Raw genomic sequence first — 26,296 nt, 5'->3', positions numbered from 1 at the left:
TGATTTTAGCTTATTTTCTTAGGCATTTTATTCATTTACAATAATAAATTATAAATACGTAGATAAATGTGTACATGCACATATCATATACATGTGAACATATAAAGCTTTTGTCCTGAGCACATGCTTAGCTTATATTAAAATCAGAAATATTACCTATTGTACCTCCTGTCTGAAAATGAACCTTCTCTCTCTTCACTAAACTGTAATTACCATGTAATGCATCTAAGAGGTTGACTTACATGTGGAGAAGCTGCAGTGAAGTCTATTCTACTTGTTTTAGAACAGACTTCAGTAAATCACTGTAACTGAAAATGTGCTCGCTCTGTGAAGACTGGAGCATGGTCTCACTACTATGTGGGTCTTGAGCTCTCCTCACCCATCTCCCATCTCTGACTACTGAACTCAGCTGAAATTCAGCTTGTAGTGCTGACATTTGACGGGTTTTTGCTATTGACCTCAGCAGAGCCTGGAAGGCCTCCCATCAGCATTTTGTGTGAGAGGTGATGGGGTTGAAGTGCAAGCTGGGGTTTAAGGGTGCTCTTGGATGTGCACTAAAAGGTGGAGGTAGGGAGGGAAAGGGATGAAATTAGGGTTTAGTGACAACCAAAAATTTATAAGTTGGCTTAAGCTGGTTTTATGGGTTTCTTTGAATATAAAAAACAGTATATGTTCTAACCTGACTCACACAACCATATTGCTAAATGTCAGTTTTATTACCCTGAATTGTTTTAAACTACTTTTAAAAAAATAATTGTTTGCCTGGCATTGTTTTTAAATGGCAACTCTTTTGGCAGGAAGAGCACACAGTGGGGAATAAGAGGAGAAATGGAAATGGTTGTCAGTGGGGGAGAGGAAGAGGGAAAACAGCTAGGGGGAGTTGAGTGAAGAAGAATGAATAGAAACAAGCAAACTCTGGAATCTCACTAGGAAGTTGGATGTGTAAATCAAAGAGGACTTCTAAGAGCAAAAACACCAGTACTCTTTGAATGGGTTTCTTTGAATGGGATGTAAGTTATTCTGCTTCTGCATCTCACTCTTTTTCCACGTGGTTTGAAAAGCTTTTCCAAAATTTGGTCTAGGCATGGTGGGTCCCGGAGGGCTTCTCCTGTTCATGCAGTCTGTCTTCCCTCCACCCTGCCATTTCAAATGTATTGACTGATGTGGTTCTTTCTCCTCACCTAACAAAGTTCTGGGAGTATCTTGCAAGGGTGCTCACAGCAGTCAGTAGGGTGCTAAAAGGATGCCAACTCTTCTTGCTCCTTGTCTTCATCTTTGGTTTGGGACCTGGCTGCCTCAGGCACTGTTTGATTCTCAAAGTTCAATTCCAAAAATTGTTCCCCTTGGCCTCTGCTGAGTAAGAGGCACCACATCGTCCAGAATTGAGGGACAGGCCCTGGGGTCCCACCCTGATGTGTACTGGGGAGGTGAGGAACACACATGGGAAGCCATGTGAACTACATATGATTTTTCTTTGGGTGAAGTGGGTTTGTCATATTCAAGAATTTTAAAAACAGGAGTAAACTGTGGGGCACAAGAGAAAGCTAAACCAGGACGAACAGTGGATGGCGTAGAGACACCTGAATTCAGTGATAATCACACCTGGCAGTCTTCTTTCCTCCACTGATCTCTCTCTCTCTCTCAGAAGTTGCTAAAGATGTATTTTGTGTTTTAAAAAAATAGAACACAAAGGCTTTTTTCAGTGAAAGAAACACACTGGAAAGATTGAGAGAGGAAAAACAATATCCAGTTGGGGAGAGTGAATGAAAGAAACAAAAAGAGAAGCAAGAAAATAAAGGATTTTATTTTTTTTTTCTGTCAATATTAAGCTTATGTATTATTGCCAAGCATTGTCATCCTCAAGAGTCAGCAGCCCTGTACTTTCTGGGAGAGAGTCTAGGAGGTGACAGCTGAATGCTGTTACTGTCGGGCATGTGACGGTGTTAGCAGGGCATGTGTTTTTAAAGAGTTATAATTCCTTCCTGTTTTGTATAGCTGGTTTGGAAAGAGGATGTTCACAAGGCCATTTATAAAGCTGCAAAAGTTTCTCTTTTCCAACAAGAAAAATCTAACCTCCAGTTTTTCTTCCAAGGAAATATAACTTCAGGAAGGCAGGATGATGATAAATTTTCAAAATATTTTCCCTGTTCTCCTAGTTACAGTGCCAGTGACCTACTGGTGTCTGCCTAATCTAGTCTGTTTGCTCTGCCAGTGGTGAAAGGGTATTGCAAGCCAGGTTTTGCACTTTGAGAGATAAAAATACTGATGCCAAATTTTGGCGGTTCTCCATATGTGATCAGGCAGCTGTGAAACGTTTTTAGTAGAGTCTGTCCTTTGATTTTCATGGTTCCACAGAAATCCTAGTTTAACCGCAGATCAGTTTAAGGAACAGAACACAATGATCTTCTTCTCTGTGTAAACCAGAAGGGCTGCACTGTAATCTGCAGAGAATCTGGTTTCAATGTTGCTGTTTTGTTCTTTTTTCAATTAGATTTCCTTACTGTGGTTGGTAAGACTTAAAAAGTTTTTTGTTTTGCTTAAATACAAAAAAGCATGGCTCTACTGTCTAGAGTCCCTCCTTGACACAGTTTTTGCTGGGTCTGTAAAATGATTGATTCTTCTACTGATTGGGGTTAACTTTTTCACTCGTTTTTTTTTTTTTTTTTTTTTTTTTTCTTTCAATGGGGAGAAGAATATTTACATTTGGAACTATTCTGAGTCAACTGTACCTGTTTTGAGATTGGAACCACAGGAGGTAATTTTATGGTTATTGACAGATAAAAGTGAAAGTTGTATGTCGTGTTGCCTATTCGAGACAGTTACAAGAATCCTATGATTAATGCTAGGCAGATCTTTTGTGTTTGCAGTCCTTGCATGGCAGCACCCAATCCGGTCTTCCCCTTTTCTGTGCTTGGGGAGAAGCTGGGTGATCTGGCCCTTGTATCTGCAGACCTTTACTTCAGTTTCTGTTCTGTTATGGATTTACAACATGACCTTGGGCATGCCAATTATCTTTTCCCTGTATCTGTTATTCATCAGAAGTAAGGGAGACCATGAAGAATAAGATGAGAAAGAGGCACTGCAATACTTAAATGATTGGAGATGTACTGAAGAAGTTCAGGAAGATGGATTTGCAGTGGAAGGAGGCTTTTTTTTTTTTTTTTAAAGACAGTTTTTTTTTGGAAATGTGACGGGTTTGAAAATTGCAGAGAAAAATACTAGCTGAAGAAAACTGCAGAGTTATTGATGCAGCTGTCTTTTAATGACTGTGGCATTTATACTGTGCCCTTTTTCACTGAAGTTCTCAGATCTTTATGGTGCTTCTTTTACTGAGCAAAACCTTTGCGTAGTTCCTTGCACCTTGCAGAACAGACACTTAACCTGGATCTGGTCTGTCAGAACCCTTCCAGAAACAACCTTTAAACAACATATAGCTGATTTTTTGTTGTTGTTTGTTGCGTTAGATAAAACATTTTCATGTTTGTTTAAACTGTCTATAAACAACTGAGTGTTGAAGATAGCTGAATAGTTGAGAGCTAGAGAAGATGTGGGAAGGAAAATCTTCCTGGGATGTAAGCCTCAACTGAGCTTAATTAAAAAGCTGTGGAGAAATCTGGAAGAAGAAGCATTAAGCAGTAAAACAAGCTTGTTCTTGTTTCTTGGAGTTTCCTCCACTCTTCATTTTCTGAGACATTATAATTCAAGTTAACCTCAAAAGGAAGACAGAAAGAAAAATGAACAAGCTACAAACATGTGCTGTCTGGCTTCCCAGAACTTGTCCTCCTCCTCTGCCTAAAATCCAAAACAAATTTGCTCAACAAAATAATCCTTCAAAAAGAGGCTCTTTTTTCTGATGTTTAAATAAGCTCTTTTGCCTGTCTTCTGCCCAGTCTCATTTCACACTAACGTAAATAAACAATCTGGGATATATCTAATGTCAAGCTACTCTTTAAATATGAAATGTATTCCAGAACTATATTGTGAAGAGAACAGTTGCAGTCTTGAAAATGCACAAATGATCACATTTCTCAGCTTTCCTCCTCCTTGAGAAGCAGCCCTTCCCTTGAAATCTTCCCTGAAACATGGAAAATTGAATGTTTAATGAATCGGGTCTTTGGTGAACTTTTTGGCTGCTCAGGTTGCCAGTGTAATTGTAGACTCAACAACCAAGTCATTGGCAAAACTTCAGTATGAGTGAGGTCCAATTCAAACTTTGGTGTGCTTTCATGTACGGCCACGTGTGTTGTCTGCATTACTGGGACTTGCACAGGACTTGTGGAGCAGAAACCAGGAAGAAATTTCTGTTTATCCTAGCCCTTAATTCTCAAGCATTTGCAAATAAACTCAGGAGACCTTTTCATCAAGATATGAGACAAACAGCAATGAGCTTTCTGTCCACAGTTGGACTGCATATCCCAGCTACCCTTTTGATGTGAGTAGATGCCGGACAAGGAGAGCATTTAGTCAAATTATTTCACTATGTACGTTGCTGGAACTGCTTAGTGGTTGTTTCAGGAGTCAGGGCATACTGACCGCTGTCACATGAAAGTAGTATTAATGAGCTTGTTACCCAAACTGAAATTGTTATCCTAAACAACCAGGTGAATATATACATATATATATATATTTAAAAAAAGAAAGCATATCTTATCAATATATATATTATCTACATATATATTATATACATATCAATATATATTATTATTACACACACATATAAAATATATATTGTATATTGCAGATATTTTATACATACGTATATATATATATATATATATTTTTTTTTTTTTTAAAAAAAAAAAAGGAAAGCATATCCAGTGAGTCATGAACCAGATTTCAGAAAGCTCTGGATCTGAAGAACACTGTGAAACCATAATATCAGTACAGTAAACTGGCCAATGTTGTAGCATTTGGGACAAAGCCTCAAATAATGCTTTTTGTCCAGTGGCTCTTTGCAGCTAGAATGACTCAGGGTTGAGCAGAGGTAGTGCTTTGCCTCAGTTTTGTAAGCTCTGAGCTCTTCTTCATCCCAGTCTCTTGGGTGTTATCCAGAGATTTTGCAGTACTAGTATTGTTTATGCAAACCTGGTTCCCTTATATTCTTAAAGGTGAATTGCTCCTTTAGTTTAGCAAAGAAATACAAAGCAGTTGCTTTTCAAAGGGAAGATAAGTATTACCAGTAGATCTTTGTGGAATGATGCACCTTTCATTGACTGTCATAAACATGGTATTTTTAACATGAAAACATTATTCTCATTAAATCCATTCTAACTGAAGTTGTCTTTGTTGTTTCAAAGAAAAAATGTGCAGAACAGCCTTAAAAATACTTTTATAATTCACATTGTAATTAAAAATACACCTGCAAGTGAGTAGCTGAAGAGTTAGATAAAAAATGTAGATGTTATGGCCTCCTTCAGTCTGGATCATTTACGACACTGTGAGTCTATGTGCACTGTCTGGAGTTAGTAAAAGGATATATCCCTGGGGAAATAAATGCAATGGAACATAAAAATGCTTGGGCTGGCAATCTAGCTTAAAGTGAACTAGAATGCAGTGCACACAAACTGGCTCTGCTTCTTCTGTCGTCTGCTGTGACTTGAGTGCTTCAGTAAACTCTTATTTGTGTACAACAGCATTTTTAGAGACAGGTCAGGTGGCCTGCCACTCTTGCTGGGGTCTCTGTGAAGCTGTAGCATCTTGGTTCATCGTCAGACTACTGCGCAAGAAATTGCACAAATAAATAAAAGAAAAAATCAACCCAAATTTATAGCACCACATCTTTATTTTTATGTTTTATTTATGAAAGGTGGAGAATGCTTGCAAGTATTTCATGTAGGAGATGAGAGAACTGAGGGCTCAGGGCCATTTAACCTTATCTCAGGATTTAGCTGGCTTTGATACTTACCTTCACCTAGGGCTTTTCTAGTAGAGAAAAATCTGCCTCTGTAAATGGTGGTGAGAGGAAGAGGCTCAATAGTGATAAACACTGATGATCTTTCACAAGACTGTTGCTAGCACTAACCTTTAGCATTGGTGGGGTTGAAACAGTGAAAAGCATGTGTGTTTGCTGACAAATGTGTGCAGTACAGGAAGGTTGCAATTCCCACTTCCTCTCCAGTACTTTTCCCATTCCCTGCAGTATTCCCCTTGACGGTGACGTGGGACAGGGAGTTTTGCATGCAGTTTCAATGAAAGAGACAGGTTCTACCAAATACTGTCAAAATTTGGGCAGTGATGATGGCCAGTGAATGCTGCCTGAATCTTTTTGTGATCCACTGCTATGCAGTTTAAATTCCAAGTTGTTTTGTTGCTAGTGGGAGACCTTCTCAGATCTCCTCTGCTTGTGCACAAGGAAAGGAAATAAATACATCATAAAAGACAGTTCTCCAAACTGAATGAATGAATCATCCATTGGGAGCTCAGCAGTAAGACAGATCATAAAAACGAATTGGGGAGGTCATCTGCCAAGATCTTAAGGATCTGGACTTTGTTCTGTGTTTTTCAGTGTATTCATCAATGATTTGGGAAAGGGAGATGGTGAGAAGAGGGATGTGGCAAAGTTTTCTGACAATTCCAGTATAAACTTCTATAAAAAAGACCCAGGTGTTTGGCAGAGAAGAGAGGTGGTAAAGATTTTTTATATTTTTTTCATGACAAGCTGTCTTATGGGAACTGTGATGCTGTCACTGGCAGTGATCTTCACAATCACCATATAATTGCTGTGGGCAGGTGGAAAGAACATTTGGGTTGGGGTGTGCTTGGTGTGTGGGAACTGGCTGGTAGCACTTTGCTTTCAGTCACCTTTAATTCACATTTGCTGAATTTTCAAAACAGCGATTACTGTCAGGTAATGTAGATATTTTGTCCAGGTACATTGGCAGGTCCTTTCTGTGACCTTAGACAAACAGTGGAGTGAAGATGGTAGAAAAGTCACATGGACCTGTGGGTCACAGAGGTTGGTGGAGAAAAGCATGTAGCCTTTTCTATGCTATCTTTCCTTGTAAAAGTCTTCTCCACAGTTTTGGGAAATGAACTCTGCTGGTCCTGGGACAGAATGAAGCTGGCGGAAATCAACTTTGTCCCTAATGTTGGTGAGGACTGCTCAGAGCAAACCGGGGAGGGCATTTCTGTCAAAACCATTGCTCATGCAGTTCTCAACACCCACACCCTATGTAGACCATCACCAGTCCTGTTTCTGGGGTCATTAGCCCTGTAGATCTGTTCTCCATCTGGGAACGGGGCACCTAACTCAAAGGGATCTTCTCTTTCTGGCCTGCCAGGGAGCTAACTACCAGCTATGGGGCTGGTTCAGCAGTGTTTCAGGAGAGGGAGACTACATCCCCCACACCACTTCACTATGAGGCTGTCCTCTAAGTGCCTTGGGGAGGTGATGGTGCTGTTCCATGGAAACTGTAAATGTTGGTGACATTCCTGTACTTCCTTCCGTCTTGCCACGAGCAGAGGGAGCGGTCAGACAATAGACAATAGACTGTAATATCTCTGAAAAACATTTATATCGTATGGGTGTGTTTTGGCAAGCGTTAGGTGAAAGAATTTAAAGCATTGCATTAGTATTTATCAAAAGCATTAGCCTTAGGTAATGCACACAAAAAACATTTGTTCTTTATCTTCACATCTATACGTTGGTATACATAATTGAAAACATTTTACATGGAAAGTAAGGTTAATATTTTCCAGCTAGAAAGCACCTTTTATCTTATAAGCTGCCAATTCTCTATGCCAGCTGCATGCAAATACCACTGCTGAAATGCTGCCACTTTGGAAATGATGAGTGGGAGGTGAGATGTAGATTGGATCATCCCCCAAAGTGCAAGAATGGGGAGAAAAATATTTTTAGCCATAGATTGGAAGGCAAAGCAAAACCCGTCTTCATGGCAGAAAAGCAGCATGAGGTCTTCTGAAGAAAGGACTTCTACAAGCCAGAAAAAAAAAAAAATCTTTCATAGGGCCTGAACAAAGCAAATAATGTGACTGGTATTCAATTAGCCCTTCAGAAATAGTTGGTTAAGGTTGATAATTTATCTGCATTTTCAGAATGCAATTGACAAATTCTCATGCAAAATTCTGTTCAGGGGAGATTGCAGCAAGCATGTAAAAAGCCTAAGATTTGCCCAAGAAATAGAGAATAAATAGCAGCAGTAAATGATCAGGTCTTTATCACAGCAGAAGTTTAAAAGCTGGATTCTCCAAGAATTATGTAATAGGATTGCAGTTTAAAAATTACTTAACAGTCCTCAATTACTCATTTATGTTTGGAGGTTCTAAATTAACACTGCTAGTTTAAGGGCAGGCAATAGCTGAAACAGTCAGTGAAAGCATTTATGAAACATACAGAGGTCATTCAGAAAAGTAAATATCTTGGCATATAAAATAGTTTATTGCCATTTAATACATCAGCTGCATGTCCACGCTGTGAGAGTTTTGTTCAGTTCTCATTGTTTCTCTCTGGACTAACTATAGATAAAACAGATAAAAGGAAGACCTGTGGAAGTGAAGAAGTATGTTTTTCTTGATCATATAAAGTTGAGTGAAAAAGTCAGAATTGGCCAATGTAGAGAAAAGGAAAACAAAAACAAAAAAAACATTCCTTATCACGAATGAAAGAGTAATTGCCTAAATTGAAAGTTGAGGAATTCTAAAGCCAGTGTAAAACTTATAGTGCTCTTTAAATATGAACACCAGTTTGCCCACAGAGCACTGCCCTGAGTACGTCTGAAATTGAGGCTTGTATTCAGGTTGTCATTAAATATATCTGGTGATAAAGAGAGCTTGGCTAGGGAAAGATGTTGTGTACAGGGAAAATCTTTTGTGTTGGAGCAGCTGGAAAGACATTTCCTAAGCAAACAAGTTACCCAGTAAATATGCTCCATCCTTTCCTCTTTTTTTCGTTTAACTGTGGCCACAACTGGTGAGTGGGGGCAGGCCGGGGTGCAGGTGCGCAGGAGAATGTCCGCCCCTGCGTTCCCGTGGGCCCAGGGGATCCATCAGTGCCGCTCGAACCTGACATTCCAGCGAGCGGAGATGTTTTGAAGTGGATGCTTAAACCGTGGATTTATATCCTCCCTGTATTTTCAGTTATCCATTGTCTGCTGTGATTCCCTGGGGCTGTTAATTATATATATAAATCAAACAAAGTCAATAGGAGTGTCTAATATTTAAAGTGAAAGTCTAAGGCTTCCAGCGTCTGGGGCAAATTACTCTTTACAGGCCTAACAAAGCTGGCAGGACTTCAGTTAAGGGAAGGGCAGAACAATGATCTGCTTCAATTGTGTTTTATGTAATTTGTGCACTTTATGAAGTGCTCATATAATAATTATTTTATCCCTGAAAACCTGATAGATACTTTTATAATGAGCTTTGAATTAAATTTGCATTTGAATCGCATGATCTTCTTTCAACAAATACATTGTTATCTCCGACTGCAATGTGGATTGAGGAATCACTTGAAACATAATACAGAAGTAGCGCTGCAGACCTCAGCAGCCTGAAAAATAATTGAAGTGAAGTAAGGAATGTTAACAAGCTCAAATGTCATCATCTTCCAAAAACTGACATTTAAGCTGATCCACATTCCCTCTCCTCCTTTATGTGGAACACAAAAACGCATGCATTGTGGGGTAACTAAAAGAAATGTTTGGCGGAGCTGGTTAAGAAACAGTGGACATGTTATTTTTGTATTAGCTCTTGTATAGCCACATTCGAGCCTGTTTAAAAAATGTAGTTTGTGTAGTGTAAAGATGTTGGGGGAAGGGATAATGAGTTCCTACTGAATACTAATTGCCTGTGAGTTGTTCAGGGAGACTGTATAAGAATGGAGGATTTGTTGTAAATTAGTCACTAGCTGTATTGTGCATTGCTATGAGGTTAGCCTAGTGCTGTAAAGGTGCCAGCTCTACAAAATCCTTATGATTCACTGTCTCACTTGGTGACTGTGTGATGGAGAAAACACTATTCAGACTAAATATTATTGGAAAGAGAGCTCCTCTAATGACATTGTAATCTTTCTGTATAACACTTAAGCTTTACGCTCATTTGAGCTAGAAAGATGGGAGCGACAGGCTTTTGAGTGGGTTATCTCTGCTTTCCAGCTGCAACATCCCAAGGTCTGCCAAAGTCAAAAACACTGAGAGGGGAGGCATTTCTCCGCAGTTATAAAGGGTCCAGCAGATAGACTAGTTTTCTTAGTTTACTGTTAATCTTTTGCTTCTTCGCTCTCAGCCTTTTGCTTGTCCTCAGTTTGAGACTCTTGTAAATCCTAGCTTTAACGTGGAAATGAAGCTTTGAAAAACCTTACACTGGTTTGTTTACTTTTGAGACATATTTTCTCATTCCTTACTCAGCTCCTATTGTTTTCATTTACATCAAAATGGAAAGGTGAGTTAATGATTCATTGGCACACAATGACCTTTCAAATAGCTCTGGACCACGATGCAACAGCTCCACTCGAAGCTCTCATACTTTAACCTCCTTGCTTCTGCCTTAATATTTGCAGCCTGATCTGTCTACATGCCTGGACGCCTGAAGAGAGCAAACATTTACAGCTTTTCCCTCCCCTGTGTTTAGTGGGCAATTTGATCCTTCTTTGTCCATTCCTTTATTTTACATCACTCTTAGACTTGACTTGCAATTGAGAACAACAAAGTGCAACTTTGAGAATCTGCTCTCTGCTTATTGAGCAAAAAAATGGACTCAGACTCTGATTCACCTTTTAATTACTCTTGGCCTTCCCTACCTAAAATGCGGATTCGAAGAAGGGCATCCAAACAAGGTAGAAAAAGCTGTCTTCTTTTAAATGACTCTTGCTTACTTGCTCTGCCTCTTTTTTGTTGTCTGGTTGTGTGCAGGTGGCTATCGACAGCTGTAATGAGGCAGATTTTCTTCCTTTTTGTCAAAAGTCTACCTCACTGTTAGTTATGCTTTTGTAAATAATGTTATTGAAAATTGTTGAGGAAAAAAGTGTTTTCTCCAAATTATGTACTGTTCTTTAAAATTGTTTTAATTTCTTTACTCTCTCAGGACTTATTTTCTTCAGGCTGTATGTGTTGCTCTCACTAAGCAGTTCTGGTGCCATGGGAGCTTGCAGAACGGCACTGCTGCAGCTACGCAAAGTTCTGCTAGCTACAGTTGTTTTCACTTAAGGGGAATTCTGTAACTCAAATATGTCTCAACAGCTAACAAGAGAACCTTTACAATTATGTACAGAAATATTATCAGAACGAAGAGGGAACTCTTTTGCTTTCTGTAAAAGAAAGAGATGGCAGGGTCAGTCATTCTCTGCACAGATACTGGTGCAGTTAGATATTGTCTGTCTTTGTGGAGAAGCCTCTGACAGGGAAGCATTATAAATTGTCAGTATGAGAAAAGGAGTTTTAAGGAGATGGAAAGGCACTGAGCAGAAAATTTGTGTTAGGAAGAATTATCACTAAAAGCCTTAACAAGGAAATATATTTTTTCCTGCTTTTAGAAGCAAAGAAAAGAGGATGAGTGGAAAAAATGTACTTTATATTTCCTTTCATAGTTTTTTTTTTGTTTGTTTCAGAAAGGGAAAAGAACAAATAAGAGAATCAAGATCCGTCAGTGTCATTAAAGTCAGTGAGTGAGGAGAATCATGTTGTTTACACAGGCTCAGACTTTGACCTTAACTTTTAGAGCAAAAAACGTGTACAGAATGCACTTTTTAACGTACACAGCAATTTATGAACCTTTTATTTGTGGGGAAATCTGTTATTTCCCAAGTGCAGAGGAGTTTTTGTAATGTGTATGGATGTGTACACAATCTGTAAAGAAGATGAAAAGGATTGCAAATTGTGTAGTGTGCAGTCTGTGTCTCTCATGAGTACTTGATTTATTTGTATATGTTGAAGCTATTCACCCATCCTCCATGGCACTTTGATTGTTCTTTATTTTACCTTGAGACAGCATTATTATTCTTAGATATTTTATGTGTTACAGAGCATTGTATACACTCCTGATGTTTTCATGTTATAGTGTTGCATCTTGCTTCCTGTCTCTTTGAATAACATACCAACACATGTGGCTTGTGTGCACAGGTGATTGACTATGTTGTGTTTCTGGAGCAAGAAGATGCTCCGGGTGCACCTGTGTGTTCCAGTGGTCGATTCCAAGTGTCTGGGGTGTTGAAATCCCGGCAGCAAGTAAGGTGGGAGAAGCACCTCTAGGAGGGGATGAGCTCTTCTCCACTTTGCTCCGGGACAGCTGTGTTGGTCGCTTCCTTTCCAAGCAGAACGTGACCTGTTTTCACATGGCCAGGTGTGGGACATGGTGCCTTGCAGCTGCGTTTCCATCACGTACAGCTTTGGGTCTCAGTGAACAAGGGACCCTGAGAGCTGTCTGGAGGCAGTGTGGGATTCTTCCTCCCCACCCCAAAAGTCATGAAGAGTTATGTACCTGTGTTGGGTGCTTCGGCTGATCTGGGCAATAAATGTCAGCTTCCTTCCTTCTTCCCCAAGCCCATTGTTGGTTTCACGGTCTGGGGTTTCTCTTCCCGGGAGGTAGTGAAGCTCTGCAGACTTCTGGTGGGAAATTCAAAAGCTGAAATTCTTGAATGCTACTTTGCATTATGTACATCAGTGTTTTCAAATTTTAAGTTTCTCACCCCAAGTTCATCATTTGTCCCTGCTTGGAGACCTCTCAGGCTTCACAAGACAGAGCACACTAAGAAACCAAGCATACTCTGTTTTGGAAATGTAGTTTTTGCATTTTGGTGTTGTACAAACTTATTTTTGCCTTTATACTCATTGATTTACTGCGAACAGCTACAGTACCTGCTTCAGAGAGGGTGGTGAGGGCTGTGAATCCCATGGTGGATGAGGTTGCTCTCTTCTTATCCAGGTTTAGGTGACAAAAATCAAAGGTGATGATTAAAAAGTGCCTTATCGTCTGTTTTTCTTAGTGGCTACTGTAGCATCACGTCTGGAACATCCTGGATAAGATTTCTAGCATACAGCTGCCTGATTGTGTTTCCCATATACATCATGGAGACAGTGCTTTAGTTTTCCGCTCCACAGATTCAGGACACTTAAATGTCACATTCAGGCTTGTGACAACAGCACCTCAAAGCCTACCTCACTTTATGCACAGTGCAGTGCTGTTCTCATGTGCTTGTTTAATTTTACTCCCAGGAGTGGTTGCATTGTCTGAATGGAGCACTAAGACTCCCCAGGCTAGGAATGAAGACACCCGGTTGAAAGTAATCATACAGTCCACATCTCCAAATATGCATATTGCTTTTTCGGTGCCTTGTCAGGAATTTGTGGACTTCTGTGAAATTCAGGTGACCACCTCTGGATTTAGAGGAACATTACCATAGTCCTGCATGACCCATGCATTTAGTTATCTGCATTTCTTCTCTGACTTCATACCTCTCTTACTTCCAGTTACACATTAACCCCTATTTGGACTGCTGGGGGTAAATGTGATGAGCTGTCTGAAAACTATTCATTGCATCTAGAGAGGGGAATTTGTAATTTCTTTCCTGGCTCTCAGCTTGGTCACACTGATGTACTTCACTTCCCTTTTACTATGTGCCTTCTCAGAAAATTTAAGTTTTGATTTTTGTGGTAAAAGTCAGTATTACGAATTTGGTCATAATACTGGTTTGGACCATTTTCCAAAACAGGTCATTCAAGGCTATACATCTTCTTATGCCAGTATTAAGCATGTTTTAAATTACTGCCATGATGATCATGTGTTTTCTAAAGTTAAAAGTATTTTCACGAGCTTTTGTGCCTGTTAAAATGTGCAGCTTTTGCTGAATAACTTTGATGACAACATGACATAACAAAAGATGTAGAGAACTTGTGCCTAGTCATTTGGTGGTCCATGTCTTTTATTTTATCCATGCTTGGAGATTATCCTTCCAAGCACTGTGGCTTTTGCTCACCTGCATCTAAACAATGCATACATCTTACATACATCTTACCAGGCAGATGGCAGAGATCCACATGCTCGGTTAAAGGGAGACATGCCTTTATTTTATTCCCTTTTGGTGGCTGTGGCACAGTATACAGTCAGAGCATTCAGCTCTGAGAAGGAGGATCAGCTTGGTGAGGCATGCTTGCTGGGTTGTTTCAGCAGCAGAGGGCTGGGGCTATTCTGTGTCATATTTAGGTCGTGTTTTCCTTAATAAGCATCCTGAAGTCCATTACCAACACTTTTCAGAGCTAGATCTCTTTGGGACACCTTCATTGCCAAAAGAGATGCCAGTCTTAATGTAATGTCTCTTCATACACCGTGCTGGAATTTGCATCTGCAATGGGAATAACAACGCCTTTGACTGGGTAGGGTGGGGGATATTTATGAGATACTGTGTTTGAAAGTACACTTAATCAATACTCCTAACCTTTCAAATAACAACAACAAAAGGCCATTCTGGGCTTTAACACTGTCACCAAGTGCAGTGAACTATTACTACCTGCTGTCATTTTAAACTGGTGAAAGGTATTGATGGCCCCTGTAAGACTGATGATGACTCATAACTGTTCATTATGCAGGCTGTTAGCATAACAATTAGCGGGGCTCCAGGAATTCAGTGCATGATGTGGAAATTCCTTATGGTTTTGTCCCCCTTTAAACTAAGCTGGCCTTTCCAGTAGAAATAAGTTACTTGTAATTAATAATGCGCTCCCCTGCATTCAGCAAAGTCTTGAAATGCTTTTCTGGTTAACACAGTTAGTGCAACGTGGTCATCACTTCATGTATGTTTGAAATCTGAGGGCGAAGTGGGTAAGGAAGTTCAGTGGAATCGTGCTGCATCACAAAGCCTCAAATACCCTGCTTTCTTTCACCTTTTCACTTAAAACTCTGGTGAATATTTAGAGGCATGTTTAACAGCAGACTGGTTGGGGGTATATAATTGAACCTCCTTCAGCCAAGCACAGGAGCCAAATGCCACCCTTCCAGCTGTACCCAGCAGGCTCATACCTGGGGGAGGCAGTGGAGACAGTGAATGCACAAGAGGCAATGTAGAGCTTAATATGTTTTTCTTCAGTGGTTGTTGGTTTAAGATCAGCATTCGGAAAACTTTGCTTGCTACAAGAAAGCACTGCCTGTTTTGCCAAATCACATTTCCTTATGATTTTAGCTGCCAAAGTCTGATGAATTGCTGTAGAAAACAATGGTTTACACTATTTATAAACAAAGACTTCAGGATTTTGGCAGACATAAGGAAATGGTTTGTAGCTTTAGCAAGTCTCAAGATGGCAGTCACTAAAATCATGTTAAAAATCCTACAGGAGGGAAGAAGCAAAATGAGAGATATAAGGATGTTTTTAATGGTATGAGATCCCACAAAGCCTGCCAGGACTAGAAACAAAATAGTTCATAGTGTGCCATTTCTAAATGGGAATTTCCAGTTTTCTCTAAGTATAGAGCTTACTGTTCATGGGCTTTTATGAGATAGGATCTTAAAATTAAATAAAAGCTGTGGTGTAGTGTTGCATTTTTGGCCATTGTCCAGGATTTTTTTTTTAAGGAATTAATGTCCCAGATCTTGTCAAGCGTAGTTTCTAATCCAGTGTTTTGTAACTCTTCTTGCAATCTGATGGCCATAGGCACGGTGTCTTCCAGAAGCAGTTCTAGAAATATATCTTATATACCTGTTTTCACACTCTATAGAACTGGACTGGCTCCCACTTTGTGAAACTTTGCTCCTTCTACAATCAGAAGATACTATGAGGCATTGATGACCAGATCAGGTGCTAGGTTGGTGCATGCTCCTCATACTCAAAAGCAGCTTCAAGAGATCTGTGCCAACAGGACAGATTGACAGTTTCTATAGCACTTGGTTGGGTTTTCTGCTGCTCAGAACTCTGAAATACTGAGTCAGCACACACAGCTTTCAGTAATATCTGCAGTCACGAACACACTATAGAAATATAAGTCCTGAAATTCTGATAAAGATTGTTTGCTGTTGAAACTGGTTGTTTATCTTTTTCAGTATCTTTTCAAAAGCAGATCAGGTACAGTCTTCATCCCAAACATTGTGTTCACAGATCAAACCTTAATTGATTTCTGTCACCCTGTAAAGACACTATCAGTAGTATTTTGTTTATCTCTATCTTAAAATTTTGTTGCTGTTTGTTTGTCTGCTTGTTTTAATAACAGTAATTTACTTCACTGGTTTAAGATTATGTTGCTCCCAGCAGGCAGAATGCTTTGTCAAAGTCATTATTTGGCTGCAAATGGACTGTATTCTGTTCGTATAATGCATCTGATGTTAGATATTTAACATATAGGCCAGAATCCTACATATTTCATCCCAGCCCATAAATCTTGTCCTATTTACTGCGGTTATACTTCTGCAGCCACAGACTGTACAAAGTTCTAGCTTGGTAGGAAAATTGGAAGGTGTTCCTAGCCAAGCTGCAGGAACACTTACTTTTTATGAATCATTTTGTGGTATCTTTTGTAGTTTTGTTGGCTATAGGTTTCTAGAAACATATACCAAGTGTTAGGCAATTAAGAAATTGGCAGATGTTTGAGAGGCCACGCAAACATTTCTCAAATTGTAATCTTAAGATTTGGTGCTTAATAGTTAAACTTCTCAATTTTTTATGACATTACATAAAAAAGAAAATGGTTTGAGAAATAATTGCCTATTTTCCACAATTTATTTTTTCCAGAGCAGAGACATCCTACCTTTGATGTTCTTAGGAAGCTCAAAACTCCACCTACTTTCTTTGCTGCTGCCAGACATTCTGCCATGTTGAATGGAGGAGACGAAATATATGCAAACTGCATGGTAGTAGACCAAGTAAGTTTATGTTTGAACTTCATGGAAAGGTGAGAAGCTGAAGTCAGTGCCTTAGAGTTGATGCAGATTAGTATTCACATTTCTTATCAATTTATTAGCAGCACTGGAGGTTAGAGAGCATGCAGACCAAACTGTATTTTAGATCAGTGCATTGCACCTGAAATACCTCCTCATGGTCACACTTCTGTATCATAACCTGGGGAAGGGGGACTAATCCAATCTTAGTCACTGTGTGTAGTTGAACAGCTGCAAAATTTTGGCAGCATGAGGCTGTGTTTTAGTGAAGGCTGAAGTGATCTATTTGTTTATAATGTACTATGAGCTTTGACTTGGGTGAAAGTTTCAATATAGGAGTAAGAAATGATAATATCGTAATGTTAGAAAAAGGCTGAGATTTTGAGGTGTGATTTCTTTCTCTTGCTTTCTCTTTTTTTCTTCATGCCTTTGTGCCTTCCTCTCTCCCTCTCCCTCTCCCCATTCAAGCACTACATACGTTGCAGTCCTATGACTGCTGAGGCAGAAGTTTCTGTCAGATGTCAGTATGTTCAAAATGCACCTAAAGTTACTGAGAGATGCATGAAATAATGACCTAGGAGTGAGTAAATAGCAGGGTACTCTTTATGAATATCAGTGAATCCTTGATTTTAATAATACTGTGGTGGTAAGGACAGAGCTGTAGAAATGCAGATGTTACCCGAGTATATTGCTGGTGGGACCTTCAGTTTGGATTACTACCCTTTCACAGCTCAACGTGTAGCCACTTTAACTTTATCAAACTGCTGACTGGGGCAAAATTCTCCTTTAAGCACTGCTCTGCCAGCATCACTGACCCACTCTGTGGTTGTGTGGAGTGGAAACACTGCCTGCACAGTGATAACTTCGGAGGGAGGAGCAGCTGTAAAACCTGGGAGAATAATTTTTCATTTATGCATCTCATTTGCACAGCACAAGAGAACTACCTTTGATTGCAAATATGGACCGCTGTAAAAATGTCAGCAGTTCTTTCCATCTCTTATGAAACATTGTTATGAATGGGATAATACATCTCAAATGGGGATGGAGAGAAGGTAATCAATCATCTGAAAAAAGAGGACTTTGGAAACACTTCCACTCCATTCCTTCTTGCTTATACAGGTGCTTTTGGAAGGTTGTCTTCACTGGCTTTTCAATATTATTCTGCATCTATCTAGACAGCAGTAGTGTCTAACTAAAAGACTGACAACAAACTGAATTGAATATCTTATGTAGATTTGACAGAGAATTTCAACCTTAGTTTCATAAAGAATTAAGCGTTTGTAAACAGGGTCTAAATCCTAATCCCTGTTCCTGAGAAAACAGTTTCTAGCTGCATTCTTGGTTTTGTGCCAGAGAAAGGATGCCTCATGGCTTGCAACTGCTTAATGACAAAAAAAGAAAGATTCCTTTCTCATCCTTATGTGGAGAACCTCAGTTTCAGGTCATGCATTTTTATCTCAAAGGTCAGGGAACCAGTATGGAAAAAATAAAAGTGTGCGTAATGTATAGGCTGATTTTTCCAAATTAAATTGCATAGTTTAAATTTTCTTCCATATGTTCCCCACTAATGTATTATGCATATTTTTTGATTGACTTCAAGATTTTTGGTTACTATCAATTACTGTCAATCCATTACTACTGTCATGCAAAACAGCAGCACAAGGTCTAGAACTTCTTAGCCATATAATTTATCTTCAGTTCATGTAGTATAAAAAGACCTATAAATTCACATGCTACAAAAAGTAACAGAGGAAAAAAAAAATGAAATAACCATAGAATGGCAAACTAACTTGGTCCTTGTTCCCTGACAAGATATCTTGTTACTACATTTTATTAGCATTTGCTTTTCCTCTGCAGGTTGGGGATTCAAAGATGAACTACATTCATGGAGATGGTGTCAGCAGTGAAACATGTTTGAATTCCACCAACTCAGCATCAGTGGCAAAGAGCTCTTCGACTCTGTCTCTGGAAGAGAATGACCAATATAGATGTGATCCCAATGAAAGAAATCAAATGTCAGTAAAAAACAGAAAAAATGTAGGTTTAAGGCATACTGTTTTACCTTCTGATCTGTATGGACCAGATTCCACACAAGACATTCCATATAAGACATTAATTAAGAAGAGAGGTCGACTTTATGCTGACATGAAAGAAAAAAGGTATGGAATTGACTCAATAATATGGCCAGAGTAAGAATTGTTTACAATAATCTTTTATTTTATAAGATGAGGCAGAATCTGAAGTAATAAATATTTTTGGCAGGGTAAAATCACTGTTTTCATTAACTGATATTTAAATTGTCTTAATGATCTGTTTTTATATGATAGTTATGAAGACTTTTATCTATATTTTATTTACAAACAAAAGGTGTCTTCTAAGCAGATTAATTTTTAATGCAAATTTTATATATCTTTAACCTTTTTTCTTGTAATAATACAAAGAAAATTTCTTGTAATATACAAAAAAGAAATCAGCTTTTCACCGTAAGTTTCCATTATGGTGTTTTTGTCAGAAATTGCAATTTCACCCTGAGTTTTTCTCACTTTTTGTCATTATTTGGGAATAGTTTGACTATTTGTCATTAAGGGAATAGTTCAAAATCCATTGAATTCTGTAGGAGTCTTTTCTTTCTTGGCACTGATATGTGGAAGGAACAGCATATTCATGAATTCATATGCTTTTTAACCTCAAAATACATAGTACACAGTACAGTTCATGTTTCTGATAGGTTCAGACTTTTCTGCTCTTGTGCTGATACAAAAAGTGTGAAGCCAGCAGAGCCAGTTCTCTGAGGACTCTCCGTTAAATGGCTTTAGGTTATGCTGGTTATGCTGGGAACTGACTGGCTTCAGGAATGCAGAGAGAACTTTGAAGAAGAAATGATAATTCTTGCTTTTAGCAATTGGTTAATACCCTAAGGAAAACCAAACCAAAAAAAAAAACAACAAACAACAAACCAAAACAAACCAAACCAACAAAAATCAACCAACCAAAAATAAACAAACAAAAACCAACCAAACAACAAAACAACAACAAAAATGCTGTATTGCTGCTCTGGGTAGAAGAGACCTGAAGTCCATTCCTTCTTATGCAGAAGTAAATTTGAATTTGTATTCCACTTTTCAGGAGTGTTTGGACTAACTGGACCTAGGGCACCATATCTATGTAAAAACACTTGGAAAGGGAGCAGTAGAGGCTATTCATCATTGTTGATCAATATGATTCAAAGTGATCAATAACATTTTCTCTGTCATAGTCTTGCTTTCCTTAAGCAACTATAAAATCCCACTGGGAGGAATGTTTTGCCACGGATAAGGCAACAAATATTAGACTAAAAGTTGATCTTTCTCAGACCTTTCTGTTTTACTAGCTATGGGGATAAAATACACACTACCATAAATAATCTTCTTCTGCCTTTCTGACATAAACATTCTTTCTCCTATACTTGTTTAGTTATTCCTAACTTTGTAAGACTGAGGTCAGGTAGCTATATATAAGCTTTAAGAGCTTATATGAATTTTCAGAGAGATGTGATTGACCTTGATGTATCCACAGTGTAAATGGTTCAAATATTGTGCATAAAATGAGAAAAATCAGTATGTAATTTCAGTGGCATCTTCCTTGAAGGATCTGGGGTGATGTGGCAAGTTAATTAGTAGATCTTTAAAACATCTTTTTATGTCAGAAAAAAATCCTGGCTAAGGTACCCCTAGTAAGACATGCACTGCTTGCCTATTGACATAGACATGTATTGCTTTTCCAGTTTTAAAACATGACAAGAACTGATAATACGGTTGAATAACATTTCTGAGAAATCACATACGATATTATTTGGAAACATTGTGAAAGACGGTCTTCAGAAATGTAATAAGGAAGTAATTTTGGATTGTATTGATAGATTCCTCCTTTGGCAAACTGAATTGTAGTGGTGTGGGAAGGAGTTACTGTGCTAATATTTCTGGTAGAAACTCTGGCTATTTAGAAATACCACACATAACTTAAAGTTTTATGTTGTAAGGCTGGAATGTTATTGCAAGCAGTCAACCAGTCTTTCCAGTAGCACTGATGAAGAGACCATGAACTCACATGTGCAGCCAGTGTGACCCGACGTGGGAGACCCCTTGCAGCCTGATGCTGCTGAGAAGTCTTATTGTCCTATTCTGTACAGGAACCCCTGCCAATCAAATTATCTAGATGTTCGATATATTGATTTAGCCAGAGATTTTTGAATATGTTTATAGAATCACAGTAGAGCTTGGGTTGGAAGGAACCTTAAAGACTGTCTAGTTCAACTTTCTGACATAGGCAGGGACACCTTCCACTACAGTACATTGCCCAAAGTCCTGTCCAACCTGGGCTCAAACACCTCCAGGGATGGGGCATCCACAGCTTCTCTGAGCAACCTCTTCTAGTGCCTCACCACCTACATATGTTTTTAAATGTATATATTTTGAAATTAATCTCATAAACTATTTCAGACCCTCCTTCAGATCTCTGTTTTCTTTTCCATCCCCCATCAATTCACAGGTGTAGAAAAGACTTCTGTGAGTAGCCGCATGGTATGGTTTACATAAACACACATGCACACATAGGCACACAGCAAAATCCACACGTCTATGTATCTTCCTGCTGAGATCTGAGCTAGTTGTCTTGGTTCTTCTTATTGTTTATGTAGATTGGCAGGTACTTGTGTGGAACAAAATATCTCCTTTTAAGGGAGATAACTATCATGGTTCTGAATATCATCCTCCAGAGGTGGCTAAATGTGGTGGGAATCTGGGTGACTTGGACAATGCAAATATCTGTACTGCAGATCCACTGGGTTAGGTCAGAAAGTCCTGTGCAAAGTGACCAGGTGATGGGAAAAATGTGAGGGTACTCAAGAGTGTGACTTGGGTTGTCATTTATCAGAGTATGCAGACGTATCATTGCTTTGTGGCATTAAGGTTGAGACTGATTCATAAAATCCGTGAGACTTAAAGACTTTCTTGTCTGCTTCAGTTCAAGCCTTGATGACCTTGAAGTAGACAGCGGAAATGATGGTGTTTTGGACAGACCCCACATTTCCTCCCTTCCCCTCGGCCCTTCAGATGTGAAGGCTTGCAGCAGAGATGGATTAGACTCTTCTGAGATGAGCAGTGATTTTAATATCAACCAGACAGAATTGCTTTCCTTATCCACCAGTCTGCAAACCAAGGTATGTGATACTGTTTTGATGTGGATTGTCATCCTTTTAAGTTAGTCACTGAAAACATACAAGCGACTCCTGAAATCTGAAAGTGAAAATTCGCTTCCCAGGTGGAAGTCACAGCTGCTAGTCTCTCCAGAGAACAGCCTGGACAGGGGTGTGGAGCAGGAGCTCCATGGTTGTGGCCAGGTTTGTCAGCAGCACAGGGAAAGGGTCACCAGAGACTGCCTTCACCTTTGGAAAAGCATCATTTATCAGAACTGTTTCAGAGGAAATAGATCAGGTTCAGTGAATAAGCATTTTCCAACCAAAATATATTGAGTTAGAAAATGTTTAACCAGCTGTAGTTATGTGAAAGGGTAACAGCTTTGTAAAGAATAAATCCAGTCTGCTGCCTACCATAAAACAATTGCTAGACTCATGGAGGGTCAGCTGGGTTTTGTACAAGGACCAGTGCAGATCTGTCCTCCAGGTTACGGTTTCCTAAAGTATTCTGGCTACATTTGTTTTCGTTAGACCTTGGTGCCATTTCTGTCAATATCTGACACATATACAGAGTTATTCTATATTCATAGAGATTCTTTATATTTTATTAGGCAGGCTACTTGTGAAACTGTAGTTTTATCTGACCTTCAGTAAATAACCACATGAAGGGAGAAAAGAAGTCCAGCAAGAGCTGAATTCTGTTAGGGAGGCTTTTAAATGCAGTATAAGCAGTTTAGGAATAGCCTGTCTTGAAATTTAAATGATGTATCAAAAATCAGAGGGGGTTCCTTTCAAGCCATATCATTGACATAGTTGGAGTTCATAGTTCAAGCTGTACTTGAATTTAAGACTTTAATGAAGCCAAGTAAATATATGTGTGTGGTCAACTGTCTCTTTTAGAAATGTTGCCACTGATTTATTTTGGTTCCATTGCTGGCAAATTTCAAACTGATACAGGTTCTCATTTGCTGCAATTTGTTGTAGGAATGCTCACTTTCTGGAATTCGGTCACGCTCCTATTCCTGCTCCTCACCAAAAGATGTATTAGGAAGACCTTACATTCCTCAGGACTTCACAGTTGGTGATTCAAATGAAGGTCAGTGCCAGCTCTGCTCCTGCTTTTCATCTGCACCCATGTTTGCCTGCTTCAGACCCAGTGCTGATGTCTTTACTCAGGCCCGTTGTGTCCCCTCGGTACCTGTGTGCACAAGGTCCATGCACTCATAGACCTCACTAGTGCCCGTGAATGAAGGCTTTGGTTGCCCTCAGGTTCCTGTACCATCTTCCCTTGCTTTTCTCCCATGTACTACCTCCTCATGCCGTCCCCCAGTACAGCAGCGGATTCTTAGGAGGACATGTGAACTGGGACAGCGAGAGCGTTAGTCAGAAAAGGTAATGCAGACACTAATCTTCTTTTCCAAAGAGCCTTACCCTAACCTCCTGCTGTGTGCCCAACAGAGACTTAAAGAAGGCTAAAGATGATGCGGAAGCAGAGTTGGAGAAGGCGAGTGGCCTCAGTTTCCCTTAGATCCTGGCGAATCTCTAAAATTGGTGGTTTTGTGGTCTTTTTCATAATCAGAACCCACTCTCTCCTTCAAGCAAAGTTGGAGGTGTCTCGAGGGGGATTCATGCATATGGCATCTGCATGCTGTTCAAGCTGAGGGTTGGGCTCAGCCTGTTTCTGATCAGATTGAGCTGTCAGATTTATGAGTGAACAGGTGTTTTCCCACGGAAAAATTCTGTAAGAACATCACATTCTATTCCGGTGTTGTCAAAACGACTTTTCTGCTTAACCTGTAATGTCTTACAAATTGTTTCTAACATGCTTTATTCTGAGTAAGATTTCATGTCCCCTTGAAATGAGTACTGTGTGCTGCAGCATGTAGTTGTGCTGCATTTTGTCACGCCGCTTACGTATTTGCAACCATTTGTATCCTACAGATTAGTGAAAAGTCTTTGAAAATGCAGGGCAGAAGGAAATAAGTAAAGTATGTCACAGAAGCAGAGGATGGCTGATAAGCAGAACCTTGTAATGTGTGTGCTTAGAGTTAAAACCAAGTCCCTTTGACCTTGTTGCCAAAGGGACCGTTGGTGTCACAGAACATTAAGTTTCATCCAGACACCCTTACCTGCTCCAACCTGATCTGGGCTTGAGCCCACATCCTGTCCATTCTCTCCTCCCTTCCCCCTAGGACTGTCAGTGCTAGACATTTCCCTGTGTTGTTGGAAACCTTCTCCTTCTCCTTCTCCTTTGGAAAAAAGCCGCTCTGCAGCCCAGACTGCAAAAGTAGCGTGCTCTGCACTCACCAACTGCTGGGAGCAAGGGCCATGGATGAGAGGACTAACTCATCCTGGCCTCTGCAGGCTACAGAGGGGCTGTGTCTAGGTCCATTTGGGTGTCTGCCTGCTGGAAACCTGCCCCTTCTGCCCAGCTGCCAGCTCATGAGGCATCTCACTCAGGGCCTGGCTGTGCCAGAGGGAGGCACTGCTGACCCTGTACATGGCAATGAGGTGTAAGCCAAAGAGAGGATTGCACGATGGCAATAGGCTGGTCTTTCTCACACCAAATATGATGAAAAAATGGGAAATCCCCATCTATTTCTGAGGGAAGCTTTCTGATATGCTCAGGTTTAAAACAGCTGCCTGTTTTTATTCAAGAAGGTATTACCAGGCCATAACAGTAAAGGATTTGTCCCTGCTCTGTAGATGGTGTGCTCATGAACAGTGGTCGATCCCTCCTTCAGGCTCTTACACTCTCTAAGTCAGTGTCTCTGCTCCACCCCTGTAGTAAGTACCACGACAACCCCACGGCGCTGTTTTGCATGAAGCTGCCTTCATCTTCCTTGGGCACCATGGCCTTCGTGTCTTCAGAAAGCATCCTGCTGCACAGGTTTTGTTTGGCAGCTAACTGAGATGCTGTTTTGGTCTCGCTGCTTCTTTGACTCTAGCTCTCGCTAACCTGAACTACATGTTTGTCTGAAGATGTGCTGATTCAGTGGAGCATGTTTAAGTTTGTATGTAACCTTAAACATGGCACAGTCTGATGCTTCAGGTTAGCTGTTTAAGTATCTTTCTGATACTTTTCAAGTAATCTCTGCAAAACTAAATTACTTCTCATATGGAAATAGTAGAGGAAATTCTAATTTATCAAAACAACCCAGCTTACCTATCTATCTATCTACTTATTTATTTATTTTTGTTTTCTAGGTAGTTAGCTGCAAAGTGTCTCCTTGAGACCTCTGCACTCTTTCCAGGGTGTAAACGTTTAAAAAGTGACATGGTCTGTGCAGTACATAGGCTAGTGCTGTTCCTCTTTAGGAAAAGTTTTTTTTTTTTTTTTAATAGTGTTCTAGATAAAGCTGCATTAAACAGGCAATTGTGAATGTTAGAAGAATATCATGAAGATATATTATGACAGATCTGCTAAAAAGCAAAATGGAGTATGAATGATTCAAGTCTGGGTTGTTAAGAAAAAAATATATATTTTTTTATTTTTTCTTAAGACTGTTTGTAGAGGCTGGCATTTGCTGATACCTGTCTATCTCAGTTCTATCAGGTTCCACCAGCTAACCGCAGCCCAGTCAGCAGTGGCGTTACCCTAGAAAAAGCTGCTTCTAATGTACCTATTTGTTTTTGCTTCCCTAATTTTAAAATGACATTGCAAGTGCTTAATGACGAGCTTACGGCCCGGTGGAGGTCGCGTGTTTCCCGTGAACGTGGTGTCTTCCCAGCCTGATGTTGGTTACCTGCTTGTGTCTTGCAGAGCGAGCGTACAGCCTGCCCGAGCACTCCCGGGAGAAAAGGTAGGATGCTCGTCGGGCACGGGTCCCCAGGAGCCGGGAGCGGGTCTGTGCAAGCGTGCTGCCACCTAGGGAGCCGAGCGGGGAAAAAATAAATAAAGTGTTTATCATCTTTGTAATAATGAGAACTAAAACCAGAATTAAACGCTGTAGCTGTAAATGTCAGATGAAGCAACTCCCATCTAGGTTCTGCTCTGTTTCCCACTGGGATGAGTTGTTTTTGCTGGTCTGTGTTTCTAGGATTCAGGAGGAGGAATGGGATAAGTATATAGTTCCTTCAAAAGCAGAGCCTGAAAAATGTAAAGTGAGTCGGACTTTCAGCTTTCTAATGAACAGAATGACTAGCTCGCGGAATAAGTGCAAGGTAATTTGAGATTTATGTCTATATTATTATCTATAATTATGTCACTGTGATTAAATTAATTGTAGATGAGAATCTAAATTTTTATGTAGACATAGCTTGTTCTTTATTGCAAAAAACATGTAATAGGAAGAAACATAAGTCTTTAGCTT

The 26,296-nt window shown here is 39.7% G+C and overlaps 1 protein-coding gene across 7 annotated transcripts in view; it reads left to right on the top strand.

Annotated features, from left to right (window-relative positions):
• The window catches only part of ARHGEF28 (Rho guanine nucleotide exchange factor 28), a 132,527-nt gene that overhangs the window by 61,846 nt on the left and 44,385 nt on the right, over nt 1–26,296 (top strand). For 5 of the 7 annotated variants that reach the window (XM_072031139.1, XM_072031141.1, XM_038170826.2 and 2 more), the window contains 7 exons: nt 16,665–16,795; nt 18,668–18,969; nt 21,812–22,007; nt 22,968–23,079; nt 24,690–24,770; nt 25,747–25,786; nt 26,024–26,147. In XM_072031139.1, the coding sequence (XP_071887240.1) occupies nt 16,665–16,795; nt 18,668–18,969; nt 21,812–22,007; nt 22,968–23,079; nt 24,690–24,770; nt 25,747–25,786; nt 26,024–26,147 (986 nt within the window). Of the gene's footprint in view, nt 1–10,474; nt 10,790–16,664; nt 16,796–18,667; nt 18,970–21,811; nt 22,008–22,967; nt 23,080–24,689; nt 24,771–25,746; nt 25,787–26,023; nt 26,148–26,296 lie in introns of those variants that run through there. The other 2 variants (XM_072031145.1, XM_072031140.1) reach the window with 2 other exon arrangements.

Source organism: Anas platyrhynchos, chromosome Z, assembly GCF_047663525.1.
Source record: "Anas platyrhynchos isolate ZD024472 breed Pekin duck chromosome Z, IASCAAS_PekinDuck_T2T, whole genome shotgun sequence".
Taxonomy (NCBI): domain Eukaryota; kingdom Metazoa; phylum Chordata; class Aves; order Anseriformes; family Anatidae; genus Anas; species Anas platyrhynchos.
This window is presented reverse-complemented; position numbering and strand designations above follow the sequence as displayed.